The sequence below is a fragment of the Dipodomys merriami genome, unplaced genomic scaffold, assembly GCF_024711535.1.
Source record: "Dipodomys merriami isolate MVZ:Mamm:240054 unplaced genomic scaffold, mDipMer1.0.p SCAF_34, whole genome shotgun sequence".
In the NCBI taxonomy this organism is placed as follows: domain Eukaryota; kingdom Metazoa; phylum Chordata; class Mammalia; order Rodentia; family Heteromyidae; genus Dipodomys; species Dipodomys merriami.
The window spans coordinates 9,171,213-9,197,151 of NW_027204937.1; the positions used below are offsets into that span (position 1 = coordinate 9,171,213).

The 25,939-nt window shown below is 37.7% G+C and overlaps 1 protein-coding gene across 1 annotated transcript in view; it reads left to right on the forward strand.

Annotated features, from left to right (window-relative positions):
- The window catches only part of Faf1 (Fas associated factor 1), a 299,200-nt gene that overhangs the window by 47,148 nt on the left and 226,113 nt on the right, over window positions 1–25,939 (forward strand). The window contains exons 5-6 of the mRNA XM_069987264.1: window positions 6,444–6,535; window positions 11,440–11,531. Of these exons, the coding sequence (XP_069843365.1) occupies window positions 6,444–6,535; window positions 11,440–11,531 (184 nt within the window). The remainder of the gene's footprint in view (window positions 1–6,443; window positions 6,536–11,439; window positions 11,532–25,939) is intronic.

Genomic DNA, 25,939 nt, shown 5'->3' on the forward strand with positions numbered 1-25,939 from the left:
AGTGATTCTTTTTGTTTGCGTATTAATAATATGGGGGAAAAGGAGGTCAGAGTAATAATCTTATGTGCCTTTTAAAGATACTGGGAGCATGAAAAATTAGAGGAATAGTTTTAGCTAGTATCTTTGGAGAGGATAGAGATAAAATATTTTGTGTTAGTAATATTGTTTGTTCCATTTGCAAACTGATGTCTGGTGAGTCAATGCTAATGCTTATGTATCACCAAAATAATTTATAGTGTTATTTAAAGCCTGAATAAGCAGCTTGTCAAACTGTTGTCTTAATATGCATTGTTCATTTTTATTTATGCATTAGGAAGATTTCTTTTATTTTTTGCGTCCAGTCCTGGGGCCTGAACTCTGGGCCTGGGCGCTGTCCCTCAGCTCTTCAGCTCAAGGCTAGCGTTCCACCACTTGAGCCACAGCACCACTTCCGGCTTTTTTCTTTTTCTGCTTATGTGGTGCTGAGGAATCGAACCCAGGGCCTCAGGCATGCAAGGCAAGTGTTCTACCACTGAGCCAACTTCCCAGCCCCTGCATTAGGAAGATTTCTTTAACCTAGTTTCACATTTTTAAATTGATATTTACTGATCATATACCTCATATATGTTGATATTTCAGTATAATTAACTACCACAGCCCCTTTCCATTTATCTGCTTATCCTAATTCACCCCTAGACTCTAGTAATCATTCTACTATTTCTGTAGTTTTCATTTTTTAATCTCATATATAAGTAAATCCATGTAATTTTGTTCTTATGTGTTTATTTAAGAGAAATTAATATATGTTCACCAGAGGATTTATACAACAATGTTCATAGCATAGTTATCACCCATTAGTAACTGGCTTATCATTAACTTTTGAAACTTAATTCATACATTAGAGTTCCTCACCATTATTTTATTATTTAGAAGCAAATACTAGCCAGATGACAGTGGCTCACGCCTGTAATCCTAGCTACTCTGGAGGCTGAGATCTGAGGATCTAGGCTTAAAGCCTGCCAGGGCAGAAAAGTCTGTGAGACTCTTATCTCCAATTAACTATCAGAAAAACTGGAAATGGAGCTGTGGCTGAAGTGGTAGCATGCTAGCCTTAAGCACAAAAGCTCAGGGATAGATCCCAAGGACTGGCTGACACACACACAAAAGGAAAGAGGCAAATACTTTGCTTGGTACTAGCACTACTCAAGAAAGGAGATTACAAATGGCATTAATATTGAAAGGTTGGGATTACTGAAAGCCATTTGAGAAAATGCCACATTTTTTAGTGGAATAGTATCTAGCAATAAAATGGAACTAGTTATGTGTGTATATGTTACCACATAGACATAAAAGACAACAGCAAAACTAAACTTTAGGGTGAGCAGGAGGATCATGGTTAGAGTGAACAGGCTTAGTTTCAAAGCAGAGTAAGCAAACTATTTGTAACATGGGAAATGTTCATCTTAAACCTATACCAGAATATATATTATTAGAATTGAAGTGATTTTATGTATAACTCATAATTCAATTAAGTTAATTAAAAAATAAAATTGCCAGTGGCCCACGCCTATAATCATAGCTACTCAGGAGGCTGAGATCTGAGGATTGCGGTTCAAAGACAGCCTGGGGAGGAAAGGCCATAAAACTCATTTCTCTCCAATAAACCACCAGAAAACCAGAAGTGGCACTGTAGCTCAAGTAGTAGAGCCTAGCCTTGAGCTGAAGAGCTGAGGAACAGAGCTCAGGCCCATAGTTCAAGCCCCCTGACCGATAATAAAGTAATAATAATAATAATAATAATAATAATAATATAATTTGATACATAAAGACATAGAAAATTTACATGTTGATAGGCTAATGTAGTGTTTGTTGATGGGGTACCATGGGATGTTTCATTAATATACATATCATGTAATGCATAAATCAAGGTAAATACATGTTTCCTCTAACATTTTTTTCTGGTAAAAACTTTTAGGAAGCCGGGCGCCGGTGGCTCACACCTGTAATCCTAGCTACTCAGGAGACTGAGATCTGAGGATCGTGGTTCAAAGCCAGCCCGGGCATCAAAGTCTGTGAAATTCTTATCTCCAATAAACCACTAGAAAACCAGAAGTGGTGCTGTGGCTCAAGCGGTAGAGTGCTCGCCTTGAGCTGAAGAGCTGAGGGACAGTGCTCAGGCCCAGAGTTCAAGCCCCTCGACCGACAAAAACAAAACAAAACAAAACTTTAAAACATTTTTTTATTTCTTTTTAAAAAATTTTTGTTTATTTTTTATTGTGAGAATACTGTACATAGGGGTTACAATTACATGGGCAAGATAATGAGTACATTTCTTATCAAGCATTGTAGCCTCCTCCTTTGTTTCCCCTTCCCATCCCTTCCCATCCTCCCACTGCCCCCCCAACCCAGTCCTCTCCACCCCTGCCCCCCCTCCAAAGTTGTAAAGTTCGTTTTCGACATAACAACTTGTACTTCTCCTTGCAACAGCTCCACCTGTATCCTTCTTTAAACGACTTGTCACAAAACAAAACTTTAAGAAGTATTTTTGCTATCTTTTGATAGCAAAAAAAAAAAAAGAGTGTTCCTAGTGTTCCTCCTTTCTAGCTATAGCTTAATACCTATTAGTGAAACTTTTCTCATTCTTCTTTCCCTTCTACTATCTCCAGTCTCTGGTAACTACTGTTATATTGTGAGGTCAGCTTTTGTTTAAGATTTTATACACGAGTGAGAGTATGTTGTACATAAAAAGATGTTGGCTTATTTTGTTTAACATACTGATCTTCAGTTCCATTCAACATAAATGATAGGATTTCATATTCTTAATGGCTGAATATTTTGCTGTTTGTATACATCACTTTATATATCCATCAGTTGATAGATACCTGGGTTCTTTCTAATCATTAGCTATTATGAATAATGCTACAATGAACATGTGAGTACAAGTGTCTCCTTTATATATTGATTTCATTTTTTTGGGATTGCTGGTTCATATGGTAGTTCTATTTTTAGTTTTTTGAAGGATCTCAATTTTTTTTTTTTTGCCAGTCCTGGGGCTTGAACTCAGGACCTGGGCACTGTCCCTAAGCTTCTTTTTGCTCAAGGCTAGCACACTACTACTTAAGCCACAGAACCACTTCTGGCTTTTTCTGTTTATGTGGTACTGAGGAATCGAACCCAGGGCTTCGCTTACTGAGGAATCGAACCCAGGGCTTCGCTACCCAGCCCATCTCAATTTATTTTTAAGTGCAGTATTGTATTCAGTAGTTGGTATTAATGCTGTGCATATCTTTACAATTTTTCAAGTAATTTGGAAGAGGGGAAGGAGTATACTGTAGTGACAGTGCCATCTTTTGGTAAGTTCTTTGGAGTTAGACAGATCTACAGATTGAATTCTATACTTAGAACTTGCTGCTTTATAGCCTTTTTCTCTTAAATTATTTTGAATACCTAAAAACAAAAGCTACTATATACTGAGAACCTATCCTGACTAGTGTCATGTTAGATTTTGTTTTTATGTCATTAATTGTAATAATGACATAATTTAAGATAATCAGTATTTTTTTGAGTTCTTTGTTTGAATCAGAAATTGTGCAAAATGGTTTTTTTTTTTTTTTTGAGATGTTATTTAGTACTAACAGTAATCTAATGAGTTGTTAGTACCACAGACGAAGAAACTCAGGTGAGGGCTGGGAAGGTGGCTCAGTGGTAGAGCGCTTGCCTTGCATGCCTGAGGCCCTGGGTTTGATTCCTCAGCACCACATAAGCAAAAAGAAAAGAACCGGAAGTGGCGCTGTGGCTCAAGTGGTAGAGCACTAGCCTTGAGCTGAAGAGCTGAGGGACAGTGCCCAGGCCCAGAGTTCAGGCCTACTACCGGACCCCCGCCCCCCCCCCCCCCAAAAAAAAAAAAAAAAAAAAAAAAGAAAACAGAAACTCAGGTGAATAGAGAATAATTTAAAAATAGAAGGAGTTGGGTGCTGGTGGTGCACGCCTGACATCCTAGCTACTCAGGAGACTGAGATCTGAAGATCACGGTTCAAAGCCAGCCTGGGTAGGAAACTCCATGAGACTCTTCTCTCCAATAAATCACTAGAAAATCGGAAGTGGCGCTGTGGCTCAAGTGGTTGAGCGCTCGCCTTGAGCTGAAGAGTACAGGATCAGTGCCCAGTCCCAGATTTCAAACCCCACAATCTACCAAAAAAAACCAAAAACCAAAAAAAAAGCCAGAAGGGACTAATATTGCTGTTATTGTTTATCTTTGTTTTTTAAGAATGAAAATGAAAAATATATTTTAAGAATATTTTAAACATTCTTAATATTTAAATATTCTTAAAAATATATTTTTTGTTTGTTTTTTTGGGTCCAGTCATGGGGCCTGAACTCTGGGCCTGGGCGCTGTCCCTCAGCTCTTCAGCTCAAGGCTAGCGCTCTACCACTTGAGCCACAGCGCCACTTCTGGCTTTTTTTTTTTTTTTTTCTTTTTGCTTATGTGGTGCTGAGGAATTGAACCCAGGGCCTCTGGCATGCAAGGCATGTGCTCTACCACTGAGCCACCTTCCCAGCCCCTTAAAAAAATATTTTTAAGAATGAAAATGAAAAATATATTTTAGAGTTTCTGGTTTTGAAATACTTGATTTTTCAATTTTAGTATTTCATACCTAAATTCTTTCTTTTCTTTTTCCTTCTCCTCTTCTTTTTTCTTCTTCTTATCCTTGCTTGCTTGCTTGCTTCTTTCCCTCCTTCCTTTCTTCCCTCCCTCCCTTCTTCCCTCCTTCCTTCCTTTGTCCCTTCCCCTTCCCCTTTCCTTGACCTCTCTCCTCCCCTCCCCTTTCTCTCCTCTCCTTTCCCTTACCTTTTTCTATCTTTTCCTTTTTTCTTCTTGTTTCTTTCTTCTTTCCTCCTCTTCTTCCTCCTCCTTCTCTTCTTCCTCTTGTTGTTTTTGTGCCAGTCCAGGGGCTTGAACTAAGGACCTGGGAGCGGTCCCTGAAAATTTTTGCTAATGGCCAGTGCTTTACCACTTGAGCCATAGCTTTACTTCTTGCTTTTTGGTGGCTTTGTGGAAATAAGAGTCTCATGGATTTGCTGCCTGGTCTGGGTATAAACCATGATCCTCAGATTTTAGTCCCCTGAATACCTTGGATTGCAGATGTGGGCCACCAGTGTCCAGTTACACTTGAAACTTTTGAATATTTATTTTAACTTATTCACAATCATACATATTTACAGAGTACAATGTGATGCTTTGATACATGTATATAATGTGTAATGATAAAAATTAGGATAATTTCTCCATCTTTTTAAACACCATTTTGTTGTATTTGGAGCCTTCTAAACTCCTTTCTTCCAATTCTTCATAAAATATATAAGATGGTGTGCACTACGGTCACCATCTTCTGCTATAGAACACTAGAACTTACAGCTTACTGACTATACTGATGAAACAGCCTACCTGAAGGGAAAAGATATTTACAAAGTATCTGACAGTGGTGACATACCAAATATATAAGGAACTTAAAAATATAAACAGCAACAAAAATAAGCTCACTAAGATGTGAGCTAACAGCTGGGAGCAATAGTATTTGTGGTCCTAGCTACTTGGTAGACTGAGTTAGAAGCATTACTTGAACCTAGAAGGTGCTTGGAAAATATAGTGAGACCTCATTTTCAGAAAAAAAAACCCACTGATGATTTGAGTAGATTTCTCAAAGATAGACAATAGTTAGATGGAAAAGTGGCTTACTTTAATCATTAGGCAAATGCAAATTAAAACACCTTTGAAATTCCATTTCACCCCAGCCAGAACGGCTGAAAACAAATTATTGTTGTTGTGAGGCTTGAACTCAGACATTGGGCACTGTCAATATTCCCCCTTTTATTGTTTTTCTATTCAACACAATTGAAACTGTCTTCTAGATCATATGTATTGACTTTAGTTTTTCGGTTAAAGTATGTTATTTTCTTTCATCCTCATAGTCTGTGAGTAGATAGATAGTATTTTTTTTCCATTTTTTTAGATGTAGGAATAAGAATAGGCAAGCTATTTCTAAAAAAGAAAATTTTAACCTAAATTTTCATTATAAAGTCTGCTTCCCTGTACCACAATGCCTCAATCTTTATACTTATATACTACTACCATAGACTGAACTTGGGTATATAAGTCAGTTGATTAGTTTTTCTGTTCAAATTCTCAATCACTGAAATTTCTCTTAAAAAGCAAAGCTTAATGAAAATATATAAGTAGAAATAATCAGTTGTGGAGTCTTATAATTAATGTTTAAGCCAAAGTTCTTTGAAGGGGCAACATACTGTTTGAACAAGAAGATTTGAAGTTTGGAGTATTGAATAAAAAAAAATTATTCATCAGACAAGTATCATTGACTATATATTGTATCCCAAATACTTATGCTTGTCTTCTATAGACAAATATTGACTATTTGTTAGTAACATCTGTTTTCTTATTTATACAGGAGAGATTAAACAGATCCTAGAAAGTGAGCTTCAGATACCTGTGCCTAAAATGCTCTTAAAAGGATGGAAGACTGGAGATGTGGAAGACAGTGTGAGTTTCTTGAAACAAAACAAAAAAAATAAATTCAGTTAGGCAATTGACTAAATGATATATACAAGTTGTTACATATGAGTCAGATGGTAATGTGACCAACATTCACTTGATTTAGTTGAATCCCAAACAATGTGTTTAAAGCTAAAATATTTCCAGGCTAAACTAACAGTTTAAATGATTAGATATAAGTAAGTAAAAACACTGTGTGCCATGTTTTTCTTGTTTCTAGTTAATTTGTACTCCTTTTGATAGCATTTGTCCCCCCTTCCCCCCCCTTCAAACTGTTAGGGTGTCACTGAATGTCCTGAAAAAAAAATTATTGGACCACTACTGGCTTGAGAAAGTTACACATGCCAAGTATTAATTATGGAGCAGAGATAATAATAGGATGGGCTGAGAATGTGGCTTAGTGGTAGAGTAGTTGCCTAGCATTCATGAAGCCCTGGGTTTGATTCCTTAGTACCTCATAAACAGAAAAAGCTGGAAAGAGAAAGAGAGAGAGGGGAGAGGGGTGGGGAATAGGAAACTTAAAACTTGGAAAATTTAAATGGTAGCAATAGTTTTTGATTTATTTAGATAGTGGCAGGTTCTTGGAATAAATTCTAAGAATTTGCAGAAAGTGCTAGCCTTGTTAGATACCCAGTAAGTTTCTTTCACATGCCTTTTCTTTATTTTTCTTTTTTTTCTTTCTTATTTTTAAACACAAAGAGTAGGAATGGAGGGAAAGAAATGAATTAACTGTGAAGTTTTCAGTGTTTGAGGAGAAAATAATTTACTGAAACTTTTTTTTTATCATGTTATTAAGTTAATTTTTCTACAGCCACTAATAAAAATAAAATGTTTAATTTGTGTGTGTGTGTGTGTGTGTGTGTGTGTGTGTATATGTGTGTGTGTGTGTGTGTGTGTGTGTGTGTGTGTGTGTGTGTATGTATGTTTATGTACACACATGCGCATGTCAGTGCTAGGGCCTGGGCTTAGGAACTGGGTGCTGTCCCTTAGAATTTAAGCTCAAGGCTAGTGTTCTATCACTTAGGCCACTTCTAACTTTCTAATGGTTAACTGGAGATAAGAGTTTCACAGACTTTTCTGCCCAGGCTGCTTTAAACTGCAATCCTCCTGCCTCAGCCTTCTCAGAAGATAGAATTATAGGCATGAGCCACTAACACCCATTTACAATCTTCAAGTTTTAGTTCAGTTCTTTATGAGTTGCTGCTTGTAGACATTGTGCTTATAAATTCTACTTGTATATGTTAGTTTATTTGATATGTGGAACTGCTATGAGTATTTCAATGAGGTATTTGTAAGTTTAGGTATAATTAAGCTTTGTGTGCCATGTAGTCTCTGTTTTAGCTACTCAGTTCTGCTGATGATAAGTGAAAGCAACCATAGCCAATATGTGAAAGAACAAACATAATTATATTCCAGTGTAACTTTGCATATAGACACAAAACTTGATTTTTATATAATTTCACATGTCATGAAATAGTCTTTTGAATACCTCCCCAATTTAATATTATTTCTCTCTATTAAAAAATGTTAAGCTAATTGTGCATTTGGTGGCTTCTAACTGCTCAGGAGTCTGAGGTGTGAGGATTACAGTTTAAAAGCAGCCTCGGCAGAAAAGTCTTTGAAACTCTTATCTCCAATTAACCACTGAAAAGTCAGAAATGGAGCTGTGCCTCAAGTGGTAGAGTGCTAGCAAGTCTTTAGCAAAGATACTAAGGGACAGTGCACAGACTCAGAGGTCAAAATCCAAGACTAGCTCATGTGTGTACACACACACACACACACACACACACACACACACACACACACACACACACACACACACACACACACACACACACACACACACACACACACACACACACACACACACACACACACACACACACACACACACACACACACACACACACACACACACACACACACTGCACAGACTCAGAGGTCAAAATCCAGGACTAGCACATGTGTACACACACACACACAGTGTACAGACTCAGAGGTCAAAATCCAGGACTAGCACATGTGTGTACACACACACACACACACACACACACACACACACACACACGAAACCTATTTTTTTTTTTTTTTTATTCTGCTTATGTGGTGCTGAGGAATCAAACCCAGGGCCTTAAGCATGCCAGGCAAGCGCTCTACCACTGAGCCACCTTCCCAGCCCTTGAAACCTATTTTTGATTCACCAACAATATAAAAACAGAACAGTCCTGATTCGTTAGCTTTTTTTATGGTGTTGGGAATGAAGTCTAGGGCCTCTCAAATGCAAGGAAAGCATTGTACCACTGAAACTTATTCCCTACCACTGAAACTTATTCCCAACCACTGGCTGCTCTGACTTATACATAAATTTCAAGAGGAAAGTACTGACTAAGTAAATCAACAACCTTGACGCAAAGAAAGCAGGATACTAAAGTCATTTACATAGCTCTATTAATTATTAGTTTTGTGAAACTGGTTGCAAAACACTTATACCGGGTCTGGGAAGGCGGCTCGGTGGTACACTGTTCCTTGTATGCATGAGGCCCTGGGTTTGATTGTTCAGCACCACATGAGTAGAAAAAGCTGGAAGTGGTGCTGTGGCTCAAGTGGTAGAGTGCTAGCCTTGAGATGAAGAGCTGAGGGACAATGCCCAGGCCCAGAGTTCAGGCCTCCTTCCCCCCCCCCCCCCCACACTTTTCAGTGGTTTGTAAAGAGAAAGGCAGTCATTTAGAAAATGTTCTTTAAGCTATTTTTCGTCTATTTCAACAGCCTTTGTTACATATAATACTTTCAGTTACTTTTTTTATTTTTTATTTTTGTGATTCTGGGGTTCGAACCCAGAGCCTGGTGTGTGCTGGGCAAGCACTTTATAATTCAAACCATGTTCTAGCCATATAACTGATTATTTCTTTATACTCTATTAAAAAATCAGTATACATTAGTTGTACAATGAAGGTTTCATTTTAACATGTCTACACCACATGCATACAACATAGCAACCAGGATTGCACCCAACCAGGATGGAAGTTTCAGTTGACGAGTAGTTGATTTCAGTACATTGTATATGAGACGCTTCTCTACTCAGAGTGGTTTAGTTTCAAAGTCTATTGTATGTGACAAATCGTGGTCTTGTGTTTGTTGTAAGTTCTAGTGAAAACTGATAACCACAAACTGCTCTGATTTTTTTTTTTTTAAAGACAAATATAGGATCCAAGATATCTCTAGGAATGATATCCTGATCATATCCCAAAGAGCTGGCACTGGGTCTAGCTCCCAGCTCCTTGCCACTCTTATTCTGCTGTGAGAGCAATCACTCTCCTAATTTCCTGGGTCCCTGAAAACTCCTTGTAGTCTCTCCTTTCTTTTGTGTCACTAGATTCTCAACATGATCCTCAGATCTCAGCCTTCTGAGTAGCTCAGATTACAGGTGTAAGCCACTGGCTCCTGGTCTATCTGAAACTCTTTTTATTCTAGTTACTAGGACTTGAATTCAGAGCCTTTGTTCTGCTTTTTCATTCATTGCTGGTGCCCTCCTACTTGAGCCATGCCTCTAATCTAGCTCTTTGCTGAATACCTGGAGATAGAATCTCATGGCCTTTTCTGCATTAGGCAGATTTCAAATGTGGTCCTTAGATCTCAGGCTCCTGAGGAGCCAGGATTACAGGTATGAGCTATTGGTGCCCAGCTTGCATCGAATTCTTGTTCTCTTTATATTCTCTTGGTTTATTTCTATATTATCTTCAAGTCTTTGCTCTTGTCATAGACTCTAACCACCCAGGTGAAAATTTCAAAAAACTCTTACCTAAAATTCTTTATCACCTTTTCTTGCTTTTTTTTTTTTTTTTTTGCCGGTCATGGGGCCTAAACTCTGGGCCTGGGCACTGTCCCTCAGCTCTTCAGCTCAAGGCTAGGACTCTACCCCTTGAGCCATAGCGCCACTTCCGGCTTTTTCTGTTTATGTGGTGCTGAGGAATCGAACCCAGGGGCCTCATGCATGCAAGGCAAGCACTCTACCACTGAGCCACCTTCCCAGCCCCCACCTTTTCTTGCTTTATCTTTAGTTAAAATTATGTCCTCTATAACTCAACTACAGAGGTTACTTACTTTATTCCTTTTTATTCTTTTTAAATATGAAATGTACACTCTATAAAATCATGAATTTAATTTTAGGCTGTTCTAGTCACTTGTATATTCTCAGTGGCTACAATAATCCTGGTATAGAGAAAGTGGCTCAGTAAATTTCTAAATAAGTATACTCCTTGAATGTATGACCCTAAAGATGTAAAAATATATTTCTTAATGTATATTGCTGTATTTCTGTACACCAGAAAGTTATTTACCATCAAATTGGGGTTTTGAAATATATATGATTTTTGTGCCAAGGGAATTTAGTTTGTATATGGTTGTAACTACAAGCAGGGTAATTTAACAAAAAAGTAAATGAAATCTGAATTAGTAAATATTCCTGCTAGTTTGTATACCTCTTAGGCTGCAGCTCTTTATCTAAAAATTTATTGGGAGTAAAATGCTTTTCTGTGATCCTTTCTTGACTTAGTAATTTCTGAAACCTTGCACTTTTGATTTTTGTCATAAAATTCTTGTTAGTTGCATGGGTATACTTTTTCAGTGAAGAAATTATGAACTAAATAGTGTTCTTATTTATTTGTATCTCTTCATGAGCTTGTCAATGAATTTGTATTTTTATTTTTAATCTTCAGATTTATACTAATTTTCAGTATATATTAGGGGGGAACAAGAGATTCGATTCAGCAGTTTTCCATTATGTCATTTAGGAAATTATCAGAAGATGAAAGATCAAGCTGTTAATCTGTGAAATTTTCAACCATTATAAAAAAATTGATAATGCATATTCATTTTTTGTTTTCCTTTTTCAGACGGTCCTAAAATCACTACACTTGCCAAAAAACAACAGTCTTTATGTCCTTACACCAGACTTGCCACCACCTTCATCATCCAGTCATGTTGGGTAAGTAGTTTATTTTTCTGGGAATCTGAAGAATTTAGTTGTTACATTCTTTTAAGGTACATATACACACCAAAATTAAATCAAGCAAAAAGCTGTGGAAGCTTTTTTTTTTCATATGTATTTTTTATTGTAAAAATACTGTACAGAGGGGTTACAGTTACATGAGTAGGGTAATGAGTACATTTGCTATCGAGCATTGTTACCTTCTCCTTTATTTTTCCCTTACCATCCCTTCCCTCCCTACTTCCTAAACTCCTTACTCCCCACCCCCCATCCTGAAATTGTAAAGTTCATTTTCAGTGTCTTGTACATCTCTCTGTTACAGTGGGTCAACCTGTATCCTTATTTAAGCATTTTGTTATAGCCCTTCCCCTCCCCAAATTATAAAAATGTATATACAAGATGCAGGACACTGGAATCAGGACACTGGAATTAGATACAGTGAAAACTGGGGTTATACCATGGGGTAAGAACATACAAAAGAAATAGAAGAATCACATAGTACATTATAAGTACGTTAAAAACAATAGCAAGATAGAAAACAAAAACCACTTGTGTTCCTGTCTTGGGGTTCGTTTCACTTAACATCATGTTGTATGGTCATATGTACATATCTTTTGACCTTTTCTGCTTGTTATAAGTTTTTTGTTTTTGTTTTTTTTGCTGGTCATGGGGCCTGAACTCTGGGCCTGGGTGCTGTTCCTTAATTCTTCAGCTCAAGGCTAGTGCTCTATACCACTAGAGCCACAGTACCATTTTTGGCTTTTTCTGCTTATATGGTGCGGAGGAAGCGAACCTAGGGCCTCATGCATGCAAGGCAAGCACTCTACCACTGAGCCACCTTCCCAGCCCCCATGTGGAAGCTTTTAACTTACCAGTAGCTGCTAAGTATGTCCATTTTCAAACTATTTGTCCTGAATAATGAGTCTTCTTAGAAATAGGTCATCTTTACCAAAACTCTAGTGTATTAAAAATAGTCAAGCCAGGCACGGGTGGCTCACTCCTGTAATCCTAGCCACTCAGGAGGCTGAGATCTGAGGATCGCAGTTCAAAGCCAGCCCCGGCAGGAAAGTCTGTGAGACTCTTATCTCCAGTAAACCACTAGAAAATTGGAAGTGGTGCTGTGGCTCAAGTGGTAGAGCGCTTGCCTTGAGCTGAAGAGCAGCCCAAGCCCAGAGTTCAAGACCCATGACTGACAAAAAATGAAAAAGAAAGAAAATAAAGAAAGAAAGAAGAAAGAAAAGACACTGAAAATGGGGGTGAGGGGGGATGTAGTTTAGCAGTAGAATGCCTTGCCTAGCATGCTCCAGGTTCTAGATTTGATCCACAGTACTGAAACAGACAACTGAACAAAACAAAATATATCAGGGAAAGACTAAAGTTAGAGGGAAGAGAAACAGTAAGTGGAATCACAATCTCTTATTGCTGAAGAAGACATACCTTTCACGAAAATTCACTGAGTTCTACAGGATAAACACTAGCATACAATTTATTAAAATTTTTCTATTGGAAGACAGAAGCTTATTTTTCTCAGTTCTTACAGTAAAACTCAATACATTTTAGAATAATCCAATGATGTTAATATTATTTGACATAATTGCATCTTATTGCTAGATAAAACAAGTGACCTATGTTTACTAATTATGCTAGTGATAATATATGGTATCTAATATATGATAATATGATGTACGACATATATGTATAATGTATTGTATATGAATGATACTGTAGTTTGAATTGAGGTCCTTACTCTTGCTAGAAAGGTATTCTACTGCTTGAGCCATGCTACCCCACCCTATCCTCAGACCATAATCTTTCTAACCACAGCTTCCTTTGTAGCTGGAATCATAGGCACATACTACCATGCCTGGCTCACTGATTGAGATGATATCTCCCTAAGTTTTGGCTTGGCCTGGGCTTCAGCAGTCCTCCAGATCTTCACCTTCTGAGTAGCTGGAGTTGCAGATCTGAGACACCATGCCAGTCCTTGAATAATAATTTTTCTGGAACTTTTGATAGAGTATAGCCTCAGAACTATGTTTAAATTGACTTTAGAATTTCAAGATCAGGGCTGGGAAGGTGGCTCAGTGGTAGAGCGCTTGCCTTGCATGCATGAGGCCTGGGTTCGATTCCTTAGCACCACATAAGCAAAAAGAAAAAAGCCAGAAGTGGTGCTGTGGCTCAAGTAGTAGAGCGCTAGCCTTGAGCTGAAGAGCTGAGGGACAACGCCCAGGCCCAGAGTTCAGGCCCCATGACCAGACCCCCGCCCCCCAAAAAAGAATTTCAAGATCATTGCACATGTTTTCTTCTTTTTAGTTTTTAAAATTATTACAAAGGTGATATACAGAGGGATTACAGTTATATAAGTTAGGTAAAGAGTGTCTCCCCCCCCTTTTTTTTTTTTTGCTAGTCCTGGGGCTTGAACTTAGGGCCTAGGCACTACACTGTTCCTTAGCTTCTTTGCTCAAGGCTAGTGCTCTACCACTTGAGCCACAGTGCCACTTCTGGCTTTTTCTGAGTAGTTTGTTTGAAGATAAGAGGGACTTTCCTGCCCAGGCTGGCTTTGAACTACAATCCTCAGATCTCAGCCTTCTGAGTAGCTAGAATTACAGGCAAGAGCCATGGGTGCCTGGCGGGAGTACATTTCTTTTTGGGTAATGTCACCCCTTCCCTTGTTCTCTCCCAGTTTTTCCCTCCCATTCCTGCCCATAAGTTGTGTAGTTCATTTTCAGCATAGTATCCAGTGAGTACCATTGCTGCATTTGTTCCACCCTTTGTACTTCCATTTCTGAACCTCTCCTTAAACCCCCAAACACATATAAACAAACAGAAAGGAAAGAAAAAAAAAAAAACTGCAGGAAGTGTTGCTGTGGCTCAAGCGGTAGAGCACTTGCCTTGAGCTGAAGAGCCCAGGGACAGAGCCCAGGCCCAGAGTTCAAGCCCTGGGACCAACGGAAAAAAACAAAAACAAACAAACAAACAAAAAACTGTGAAAAAGAAGAAACCTCTTAGCTGGGCATTGGTGGCTCATGCCTGTAATCTTTTTTTTAAATTTTATTTTTATTATATTTAAATGTTATACAAAGGAATTTTCAATTCAGCACACCAATTTATGAGTACAATGCCTCTAAGTAAGTGTCAACCCAGTGTTTTATTCTCCCCTATCAATTCCAACCTCTTTGATTCCCCTCAAGTTACTTAGCTCTTCAAAGATGACTTTTTTATTTTATTTTATTTTATTTTGCCAGTCCTGGGGCTTGAATTCAGGGCCTGGGCACTGTCCTTGAGCTTCTTTGGCTCAAGACTAGCACTCTATACCACTTGAGCCACAGCTCCACTTCCAGCTTTTTCCACTTATATGGTACTGAGGAATTGAACCCAGGGCTTCATACATGCTTGGCAAGCACTCTACCAGTAGTAAGCCACATTCCCAGCCCATTTTAAAAGCCACATTTCTTAATTCTTAGTTTCAAAAATAGAAGTATTGTTAGTGTAAGTAAATATAAAAGTACTTTACTTTCTTCTACTTTTAAGTAGCAGAAAATTGCTGGTTGATGGTTTTATTTATTTGTGCTGGTATTGGGTCATGCCTGTAATCTTAACTACTCAGGAGGCTGAGATCTGAGGATTGCAGTTCAGACTTCCCTGGCAGGAAAGTCCTGAGATTCTTATATCCAATTAACCACTAGAAAACTGATATTGACACTGTTGCTCAAAGTAGTAGAGCTCAGGGACAGCATTCAGGCCCTGACCAACAAAAAAAAAAAAAAAAAAAAAAAAAAGTAAAGAAGGAAAGAAATAACCTCTTGTTTCTCTTGTTTTCATTTCCTGAAGTTCGTTTCAATAAATATTATTTTGTGTGAGTAGGTGCACATAGACTTTGTACCTTTCTGTTCCTGTACTAAGAGTGTTGTTCTTTGGTCTCATTGTGTGTGAATCCCTAGAGACCTGTATAATTTATTGTATTTTAGATCTAGCTTCTGTATATGAGAGGAAACATATTCTGTTTGTCTTTCTGAGCTTGGCTTACCTCACTTAACATGATTTGTTCTAGGTCCATTCATGTCCCTGCTAATTATATAATATTACTCTTTATTTATTTATTTTTTTTGGTGGGGGGAAGGGTCTGGTTGTGGGGCCTGAACTCTGGGCCTGGGCGCTGTCCCTCAGCTCTTCAGCTCAAGGCTAGCGCTCTACCACTTGAGCCACAGGACCACTTCCTGCTTTTTTTTTCTTTTTTGCTTATGTGGTGCTGAGGAATCGAACCCAGGGCCTCATGCATGCAAGGCAAGCACTCCACCACTGGGCCACCTTCCCAGCCTAATATTACTCTTTCTAATGGCTGTGTAATATTCCATTGTGTATAGGTACCACAGTTTTTGGATCCACTCATTTATTGTAGGGCATCTTGCTGTTTCTACAACTTGTCTATTGTGAACAGTACAGCAATGAACATGAATGTGCAAGTGTCTTTATCCTGGCTTGTGATGTTTGGGTGGATGCCCAGGAATGATATGGTCTGCTATCTAGAGTGGTTGTACTAGTTTACATTTCCACCATCAGTGAAATGGGGTTCCTTTTTCCCTACATCCCCATACCATCTGTTGTTCAAATTCACAATGTTGACCAATGTAACTGTGGTGAAATGGAGTCTGAGTTGTTTTGATTTCCATTTCCTTCATGGCTATGACCTCTTGTTCTGAGAAGTCTCTCCTTACCTCCTTTACCCATTTAGTAATTGGTTTATTAGCTTTGGGAGAGATTAGTTTCTTGAGCTCCTTGTATATTTTAGATATTAGGCCTTTGTCTGATATCCTGCTGATAAAGATCTTCTCCCAGTCTGCTGGCTGTCTTTGTAGTTTAGTAACTATGACTTTTGCTGTGCAGAAACTTTTTAGTTTGATGTAATCCCATTTGTCAAGTCTCTTCTATCTGCTGTGCCCATGGGACTCCTTTCAAAAAGTTTCTGCCTGGAAGTGGCGCTGTAGCTCAAGTGGTTAGAGCGCTCGCCTTGAGCTGAAGAGCTGAGGGACAGCGCTCAGGCCCAGAGTTCAAGCCCACGACCGACAAAAAACAAACAAACAAAAAGTTTCTGCCTATGTCTATGAATTCTAGTGTTTCTCCTATTTCCTTTTCTAGTAATTTCAATGTTTCAGGTCTGATGTTAAGGTCTTTGATCCACTTTGAGTTGATATTTGTGCATGGTGACAAACAAGGATTTACTTTCAGCTTTCTGCATATGGATGTCCAGTTTAATCAACACTAGTTATTGAAGAGGCTATCATTTTTCCACTGTGTATATGTGGCTCCCTTATAAGGTATCAGATAACTGTAGGTATATGATTTTATTTCTGGGTTTTCTAGTCTGTTCCATTGATCTTCATGTCTATTTTTGTGCCAGTACGAACCTGTTTTTGTTATTCTAACTCTGTAGCAGAGCTTGAGGTCTGGGATTGTGATACCACCCATATTACCTTTTTTGGGGGGGGGGGGTTCGGTTGTGGGGCCTGAACTCTGGGCCTGGGCGCTGTCCCTCAGCTCTTCATCTCAAGGCTAGTGCTCTACCACTTGAGCCACAGAGCCACTTCTGGCTTTTTTTCTCCTTATGTGGTACTGAAGAATTGAACCCAGGGCCTTATTCATGCAAAGCAAGCACTCTTCCACTGAGCCACCTTCCCAGCCCCCTGTATTACTTTTTTAGCCTAGAATTGCTTTGGCTTTTCTAGGTCTTTTTGAAAGACCCTAGTCCCCTAGGATACTTTCGTCAACAGGAGGGCACCCCAGAAAACTCAGACTCCAGGCCGGGAGATGCAATAAGCAAGAGGAGTTTATTTGACGTTTGCGCAAACGGACTCTCTGTCCCAAGCAGACAGGGAGCCCTGAGCAGCGGTTACAAGCCCTTTTTAAAGGCAAAAACCACAAGATTAATGCATAACACAAAGCATCCCATGATTGGTCCATTTAAAGGTCACCATATACACCAACAATCACTTTGCCACGCGGGAAATTTTGTAACATTCTTTGTAAAATGACTGGCCCATGGTTGGTTTAAGGGGGGGTTTACATGGTTACAGGCCTATGATTGGTTGACATTTGGCTTAGCTTGTGGTCTTGCCAGGTGGTCGTTATCTCAAGGTCCTGTCTGGGGAATTTCTAAATGGGAACTGAGGAACACGTACTGTCTGTTCTTTATCTACTACCACTGACCTTGTCCTGGGGCTGGCATCTGGGCTTTGAGACTTTACCCAATTCCTTATTTCCAGGGGGGGAGGTTGGTGTTACCTCAAGCAAGCAAGTTTACAGAAGCAGAGTCAGCAGTTAGTAAATTGTAAAATGGATGCAGCCCTAATTTTTCTAATTCTTCACTTTTGTTCCACATGAATTTTGCGGTTAATTTCTCAATCTTGATGACAAACTTCACTGGGATATTAATGGGGATTGCATTCAATTTGTAGATCATTTTTTGGCTATTTTTACAATATTCTACCTGTCTATGAACACGGAAGGTCTTTCCATTTCCTGAGGTCATCTATTGATTTCTTTTTTCAAATTTTACAGTTTTTTTTTTTTTTTTGGATCCGGTCGTGGGACAGCTCTTTAGCTCAAGGCTAGCGCTCTACCAATTGAGCCGCAACGCCACTTCCGGCTTTTTTCTTTTTGCTTATGTGGTGCTGAGGAATCGAACCCAGGGCCTCATGCATGCAAGGCAAGCGCTCTACCACTGAGCCACCTTCCCAGCCCAAATTTTATAGTTTTTGTTATAAAGGTCTTTTGCTTCTTAAGTTGTTTATTCCTAGGTGGGTTTTTTTTTTTTTTTGTGGTATGCATTGTTGGTATACAGAAAGGCTACTGATTTTTGTGGGTTAATTTTGTATTCTGCTACTTTGCCAAAGTTATCGTTAAGCTCTCGCTCTCGGAGTTTGGGGATGGAGTCTTTCATGTCCTTTAGATATAAGATCATGTCATCTGGAAATGGGAATTGTTTAACTTCTTTTTTCCCAATGTGAAATCCCTTTTATATCTTTTTCTTGCCTAATTGCTCTGGCTAGGAATTCCAAAAATATATTAAAGGAGTAGAGACAGCAGACATCCTTGCTTTGTTCCTGATTTTAGAGGAAATGGTTTTTAGTTTTTCACCGTTCAGTATCATATTGGCTGTTAATCTGTCATATTAGCTATTATTTGAAGGTATGTTCCTTTTATTACTAGATTCCCCAGAGCTTTTAACATGAATAGATGCTGGATTTGTTGAAGGCTTTTTCTGCATGATTGAGATGATCATGTGGTTCTTTTTTTATGTAAATTAATTCAGTCTTGTATCACTGGGATGAAACTACTTGATCATAATGTATGATTTTTTTTTTATTTCTTGCTGAGTTCTGTTGGCTAATATTTTATTGAAGAACTTTGCATCTGTGTTCATCAGAGAGATTCCTTTATAGTTCTCTTTTTTCATTGGATTCCCACCTGGTTTTAGGAGGAGAGTGACACTGGATTCATAAAACGAATTTAGAATTGATCCTTTTTTTCCTATTTCATGGAGAAGTTTGAGAGGTAATAGTGTTAGTTCAGCTTTAAAACTCTTACAGAATTCAGTCATGAATCTATAGGGATCCAGGCTTTTCCTTGTTGGAAGACTGCTGATAAGTTCCTCAATCTCATAGTGTGTTATTGGCCTGTTTAAGTGGTTTATATCCTCTTGGTTTAGTTTAGGCAGATTGTATGTCTCTGGGAATTTACCCATTTCTACTAGATTTTTCATCTTATTTGAGTATAGATTTTGAAAGTAATCCTTCATAATCTTTTGGACTTCTTGAATGTTGTAATGTTTCCTTTGGCATCTCTGATTTTGTTGATTGAGTCTCTTCTTTGTCAATTAGTCAGTGTGTCAATTTTCTTGATTTTTTTTTCAAAGAACCAGCTTTTTGTTAGGTTGATTTTATGTATAGTTTCTTTTTTTTTTAGTCTCTATTTAGTTGATTTCTGCCATGAGCTTTACTATCTGTCTCTGTCTAGTAGTGTTGGATTTGGTTTGTTCCTGTTTTTCTAGCTGCTTTAGTTGCATCATGAGCTGTTTCTATTTTCTTTATATGTATACTTAGAGCTATGAACTTGCCTCGCAACACTGCTTTTGCAGTATCTCAGAGGTTCTAGTATGATGTGTTTTCATTTTTATTGGATTATGTGAAATTTCTCATTTCCTCCTTTATTTCTTCAGCGTCTCAGGTGTTGTTCAGCAGTGTATTCAGTCTCCATGTATTTGACTGTTTTCTGCACTACATTTTGTTGTTGAGAACTACTTTAATTTAATTCCATTGTGATCAGATAGGATGCAAGGAGTTATCTCGATCCTTTGTATTTGTGCAGGTTTGTTGCATATTCTAGGTTATGGTTAGTTTTGGAGAATATTCCAGGGGCTGCTGAGAAGAATGAATTGTGTGGTTATTGGGTGAAATACTCTGAGGAAGTATTTTCTTCTTTTTGCTATGACTTGGTTTCTTTCTTCCTTCATGAAAAAAGAGACTGTGTCTCTAGAATTTGAATATTCTTAGGCTTTTCCCCAACCACGTATCTATCATATGTTCTCATTTTTAGGTAGGTGATAGCAAGAAAAAAAGTTAAATTTTACTTTAACAAAACAGAAATCACTTAAGTAAAAAGTTAAATTGAATATAATTGTATTTAAAAGGCTAGTGATAGTAAATTTATGTTGAGGCTATAACAAACTCTTATTTTGCTCTTTGTTTTATATTTAGATCATTTATTAATGAAAAGTGGAATTGTACATGATTATAAATTATGAGCTACAGACTTGACGTCTTAGTGTTTATAGTAATTCTAATATACACCTCAGATGAGATTAAGGTAAACAAAGAATTATAGGTATGGTTCTATACCTAGTCAGGATAGAACATTATTTTGTAGGCTAGTTAGCAAAGTATAATCCCTATTATATAATATGTAATCCACATAATTAAAAGCAGACAGTAGACATCATTGTTTATAATCTAGTCGTAGCCAGTAGCATGATTAAATGGACTTATCAAAATGTCTTCCTGGACTAATGGAAATGTTCTTCATTGTCATGTGGCTGACTGCTGTTCGCTTGCCAATCACTGAGTCCCTAGGCAGCCATGGATCTACATTGCTGCTGAAATGAAGTGTTCATTGGAGATTGAGAACTAAAACAATAAAATGCTTTTCTTGTTGGCTTTGTGGATTTTTTTAACCAAGTTATAATGATGCTAATGTGTGTGTTGGTATTATAAGCGAGAGAAAATTTTGAAGAAAATAAAGATGTAGTATGAAGAGAAGGGTATGTGGAGATTCCTGCTAAGTCATTTCAGTTTGGTGTGGGTCTTGGAACTTGAATTCAGCTCTGGGTACTGTCCCTAAGCATTTTTAGTCAACTATTGATATATGTCATTTGGTCTACAGCTGTACTTCTAGATTTTTGGTCATTAATTGGAGATAAGAATCTCATGGACTTTCTCCAGTCTTGGAGCTTGATTTCAGGACCTGGGTCCTGTCCCTGAGCATTTTTACTCAAAGCTAGTGCTCTACCACTTGAGCCATAGTTCTACTTGCAGTTTTTTAATAATCTCATGGACTTTCCTTCCTGTGCTGATTACAAACTGTGATAATCAGATCTCAGCCTACTGAGTAGCTAGGATTAACATGCGTGAGCCACCAACACTCAGCAAGAGATTATTTTTAATATATATATTTTGTTGGTTGTGGGGCTTGAACTCAGGGCCTGGGAACTGTCCCTGGGGTCTTCTGTTCAAGGCTAGGGCTCTACCACTTTGAGTCTCATGAACTTAAGCCTGGGCTGACTTGGAACTAAGGTGATCCTTAGATCTCATCCTTGAGAGTAGCTAGGATTATAGGCATAAGCCACTGGCGCCCCACCCTAGAGAGTATCAAAAATAATAGACTGTTTAATCAAATTATATTTATAAATATGTGAACATGTCATAATGAAAGCCCCTAACTGATGCTAACATAAATATGTAAAAATTTGTGAACTGATAAACTTGTCTATATTAGAGTGTTTCTTGAGTCAAATTGATTGGTGTTTTTTTTTTACAGAACTTTATTATAATTGATGAATTCATGGTTATCTCATTTGTACTTTGTAACATAATTTGTAATTTCAAAGTACGAAAATGAAAGATGATTATTTCTTGGAGTTATATTCTGAAACTGATAAAAGAAATTGGGAAAGTTTGTGTACATGTTATCCTCATTCCTTCATCTCAGAAATGAGATGTTTCAGAAAAGACAGTATATTTTATGTAGGGAGTCAGTTTGAAAAGTTTTATTAACTTTTTAAAATGTTTTTCTCTGAAGTCCAGTGTATTGTTGGGAAGATGGAGGATATTTGGAAAATAAATTTTCTGTTAATTTCAATACAGAAATATGATATGATCTTTCTGCTACATACTACTATCCCAACACCAGTTCAGTGGTAATCTTTAGCGTTCTTATAAAGTTACTAATCTCCTCTAAAAGACTTAGACAACATTAGTATTAAAGTTTCATTCATAAACTACATTTATTACAGACAAATTAGGAGATTAATGATTTATTATTTTTTTTATTTTTGCCAGTACTGGGACTTGAACTCGGGGCCTGGGCACTGTCCCGAGCTTCTTTTGCTTAAGGCTAATACTCTACCACTTGAGCCACAGCACCAATTCTGTTTTTTTCTGTTTATATGGTACTGAAGATTCATTTCCCAAGCAAAGCAATCATGGTATAGTGAGAAAAATCCTGGGCTATAGGCATGCTTTTCCAGGGCTTTAGATTTTTTTTTAAAATTATGAGAGACATTGTTCCGTTTGTCAGAATAGTTGTTTATTTTTGTTTTGTTTTTTGTTTTTGGTGATACTGAAGCTTGAACTCAGGGTTTACATGCTGACCAGAGGAGATCCTCTGACAGTCCTTGTAGCATTGTTCATTTATTTGTTTATTGTAAAGGTGATGTAGAGAGTAAAGTTACATAAGTCATGTAATGAATATATTTCTTTTCAAACAGTTGTCACCTTTTCCCTCATCTTCTTCCAGGTTTTTCTTCTTGACCTCCGTACCACAAGTTCATTTTCAACATAGTATGCATTGTTCATTTTTAAGGCAGGGTTTTGCTGTATGTCTGAGCCAGCCTGGATTTTGACATCTCTCTATCCCCAGTTGCTGAATGATCCATGTATACCACTGTTCCCAGCCACTGGTCAAGATGGAGTATTTTTGTTCTGATGCTTTTACTTATTGGCTGAGCCATTCCTCCAACCCCCAAGATGGAGTATTTTGATCTCTCTCTCTCTCTCTCTCTCTCTCTCTCTCTCTCTCTCTCTCTCTCTCTCTCTCTCTCCCTCTCTCTCTCTCTCTCCCCCCCTCTCTCTCCCCCCCTCCCCCCCCAACGCTCTTTTTCAGATGATTCACTTGGTTTTGAAGTCTACTCTTTCTTTTCTTCATGGATTGTGAGAGAAATTTTTGTCTCCTCAATTTTATATTGCTTTTTTTAAAAATTGATTTTTTAAGTTATCTTTAAGTACTTGTACAAAGGGGTTTCAGTTCAACATAACAATTTATGAGTATAATGCTATAATGCATTTTGATTTACATTTTTTTAATACCCTGCCTGATTTTAGACCTCAATTTGAAGATCTATGCTTCCTCAGTACTAGAATTACAGATCAAACTACTATAATGGTAGTCTTAAAATGTTTATAACCAACAGTGCTACATTACATAGAAAGCATAAATTTCCAAGTACAATAACTAAAATTTATTTATGGCATTGTTTTACTTGATTTTTTTTTTCTTTTCCTTTTCTGGGGTATGTATATGCAGGAGTTTCAATTCAGGGCCTTGCTCTACCACGTAAGCCACACATCTAGCCCCAAATTTAACTTGATTTTTATAAAAACTCTGTAAAGATGCAACCCTAGTTTGATGCCTCTGTTTTATAGATAAGGAGATCAAGGTGTTTAGATTATTTAAGAATGTCAGGATATTTGGAAAATTGTGTAGATTGAGGTTAGTAAATGCTTCTGTGAAGATTTTGCTCTATTTTGTATAGCTTTCAGATTTCTGGCAGGAATATGCAAAGCTTTGTTACAAAGGCAAATTCTGTCTTTGGAAGCTACTTTCTGGAATGGGAATTTTTTTTTTTTTTTTTTTTTTTTTGCTAGTTTTGTTACATAACCTATACTCACCACCTTCTGCTTCTACCTCCTGAGTGCTGGGTTCATAGATGTGCCCCACCACACCTGGCCTGTGTTTCTTGTTGGAATGGGAATTTAAAAAAAATATGGTTTCCCTATATTTTTGAAGGCAGTTTATATAATTTCATTTGTTATAATTTTTCCCAAGCATATTCATGAAATTTCAGCATGGACTTACTTTTATATAGTACATTATAGTTCATTTAATCAGATATAAAGTCTCAAGTTGCTTACCTATGAATATAGAAAACTATGGACATATTATATTTGAAAATAACAGAAACAGAAAACAACTTCCTAACTTGATTTTACTGCCACTAGGGGGTGCTTAATAATTGAGTCTTTGTATTTATACTTTTTTTGGGGGGGAAAAAGTATAACAGCAGTATAATCATCATATGAGCACATATAATTGAGTTCATAATGATTTTAAATTATGCTTTTCAAGCTAAGAATTTAAGTGCAAATTATATGTAATATAATTGATAACTTGATAACAGTTGGAAAGCATTTAAGCCCTTTAAAGATAAATCAGATTTCACTAATTCAAATGGTAAAGCAGTACCTCTATGGCAAAACTTGAAATTAAATTATTATTTGTGGTAAAATTATGAAGGGAGAAAAAGTATAGATATAGGAAAGATACAGTTATGTATTATCTACTAGAAAAAGACAATGTCTGTTCTCAGGAGCTTGTAATTTATTTATTGAAGATACTTAAGCTCTTTAAGAATCCATTCTTTTACAGAAAACTTCCTTTGGTACCTGTCTTGTTACTTCTCACTTTGAAACTTGTCTCCTTTATAAACTTCTTTTCTTTATTAGCTCTTAAGTATTGGAATTCTGTTTTTAGTTGAACAGAGTACATTCTCCCTGACATGTAATCTTCCAGTTTCTAACAGATTTATAGATAAATTTCTATTTATAAACACATGATTTCTGTGAGGCTTTTCATTTGTGTGTATGGTATATAAAGTCAAATATCTAATACTGAGTTAGTTATCTTCCTGAGAAGTCAGTCCTGTTGCCTATATATTTTTTCTCTCAAATAAGTGTCAGTATAAAATGCTGAAGGATGAGCCAGGGGCCCTGTGGCTCACGTCTGTAATCGTAGCTACTCAGGAGGCTAAGATCTGAGGATCAAGGTTCAAGGCCAGCCTAGGCAGGAAAGTCTGCGAGACTCTTATCTCCAATAAACCACTAGAAGACCGGAAGTGGCGCTGTGGCTCAAGCAGTAGAGTGCTTGGCTTGAGCTGAAGAGCGCAGGGACAGTGTCCAAGCCCAGAATTCAAGTCCCACGACTGACCCCCTCCCCCCCCCAAAAAAATGCTGAGGGATAGTCTAATTGGAGTGAGGGCATTGGGTTGTGCATATGTATAATTGACTTCGTTATCTATCATTTGATAGAATATTGCTTTTTGTTTGTTTGTTTTTGTGCTGGTACTGGGACTTGAAATTGAGGCCTGGATGTTGTTTCTTAGTTTCTTTGCTCAAGGCTAGCACTGTACCACTTGAGCCACAGCTCCACCTCTGGCTTTTTATGGTTAACTAGAGATAAGAGTCTCACAGATCTTTGCTGCCTGGGCTGACTTTGAACCACAATCCTCAGATCTCAGCTTCCTGAGTAGCTAGGATTATAGGCGTGAGCCATCAGTGCCAAGCTTATTTGATAGAATATTGAAAATGAGACATAGATTTTTAAGGGATAAATGAGAAATGAAGAAATAAAGCCAGATATAGTTGCTCACACCAGTTATTCCATCTGTTTGGGAGGTGGAGATAGGAGGATTGCAACCTAGAACCCTCTTAATCACTTCCCCCAAAGAAGTAGAGAAATGCTGTCTCAAAGAACAAGCCTGGCATGATGGCCTACATCTGTGATCTCAACTACATAGAAAGTGTGGGGGTAGGAGGATAATTGTCTATGGCTCACCCAAACATAAAAAATTGTGTGACTCAATTTGAAAAATAACTAAACCAAAAAGGAAAGTATGAACGTTTGCCTAGCAAGCACAACCCCTGGATTCAAACCTCAGCACCCCTCCCCCTGAAAGGGAACTGTTATAACATTATTATCAGAAAATGTGACTACAAATGGAAGTAGGGGTAAGAGACTGGATCATTATTTGAAGTGCAAGGAGAAAGAGACGAGAAAATTGGAATAGATGAAGCTTAATA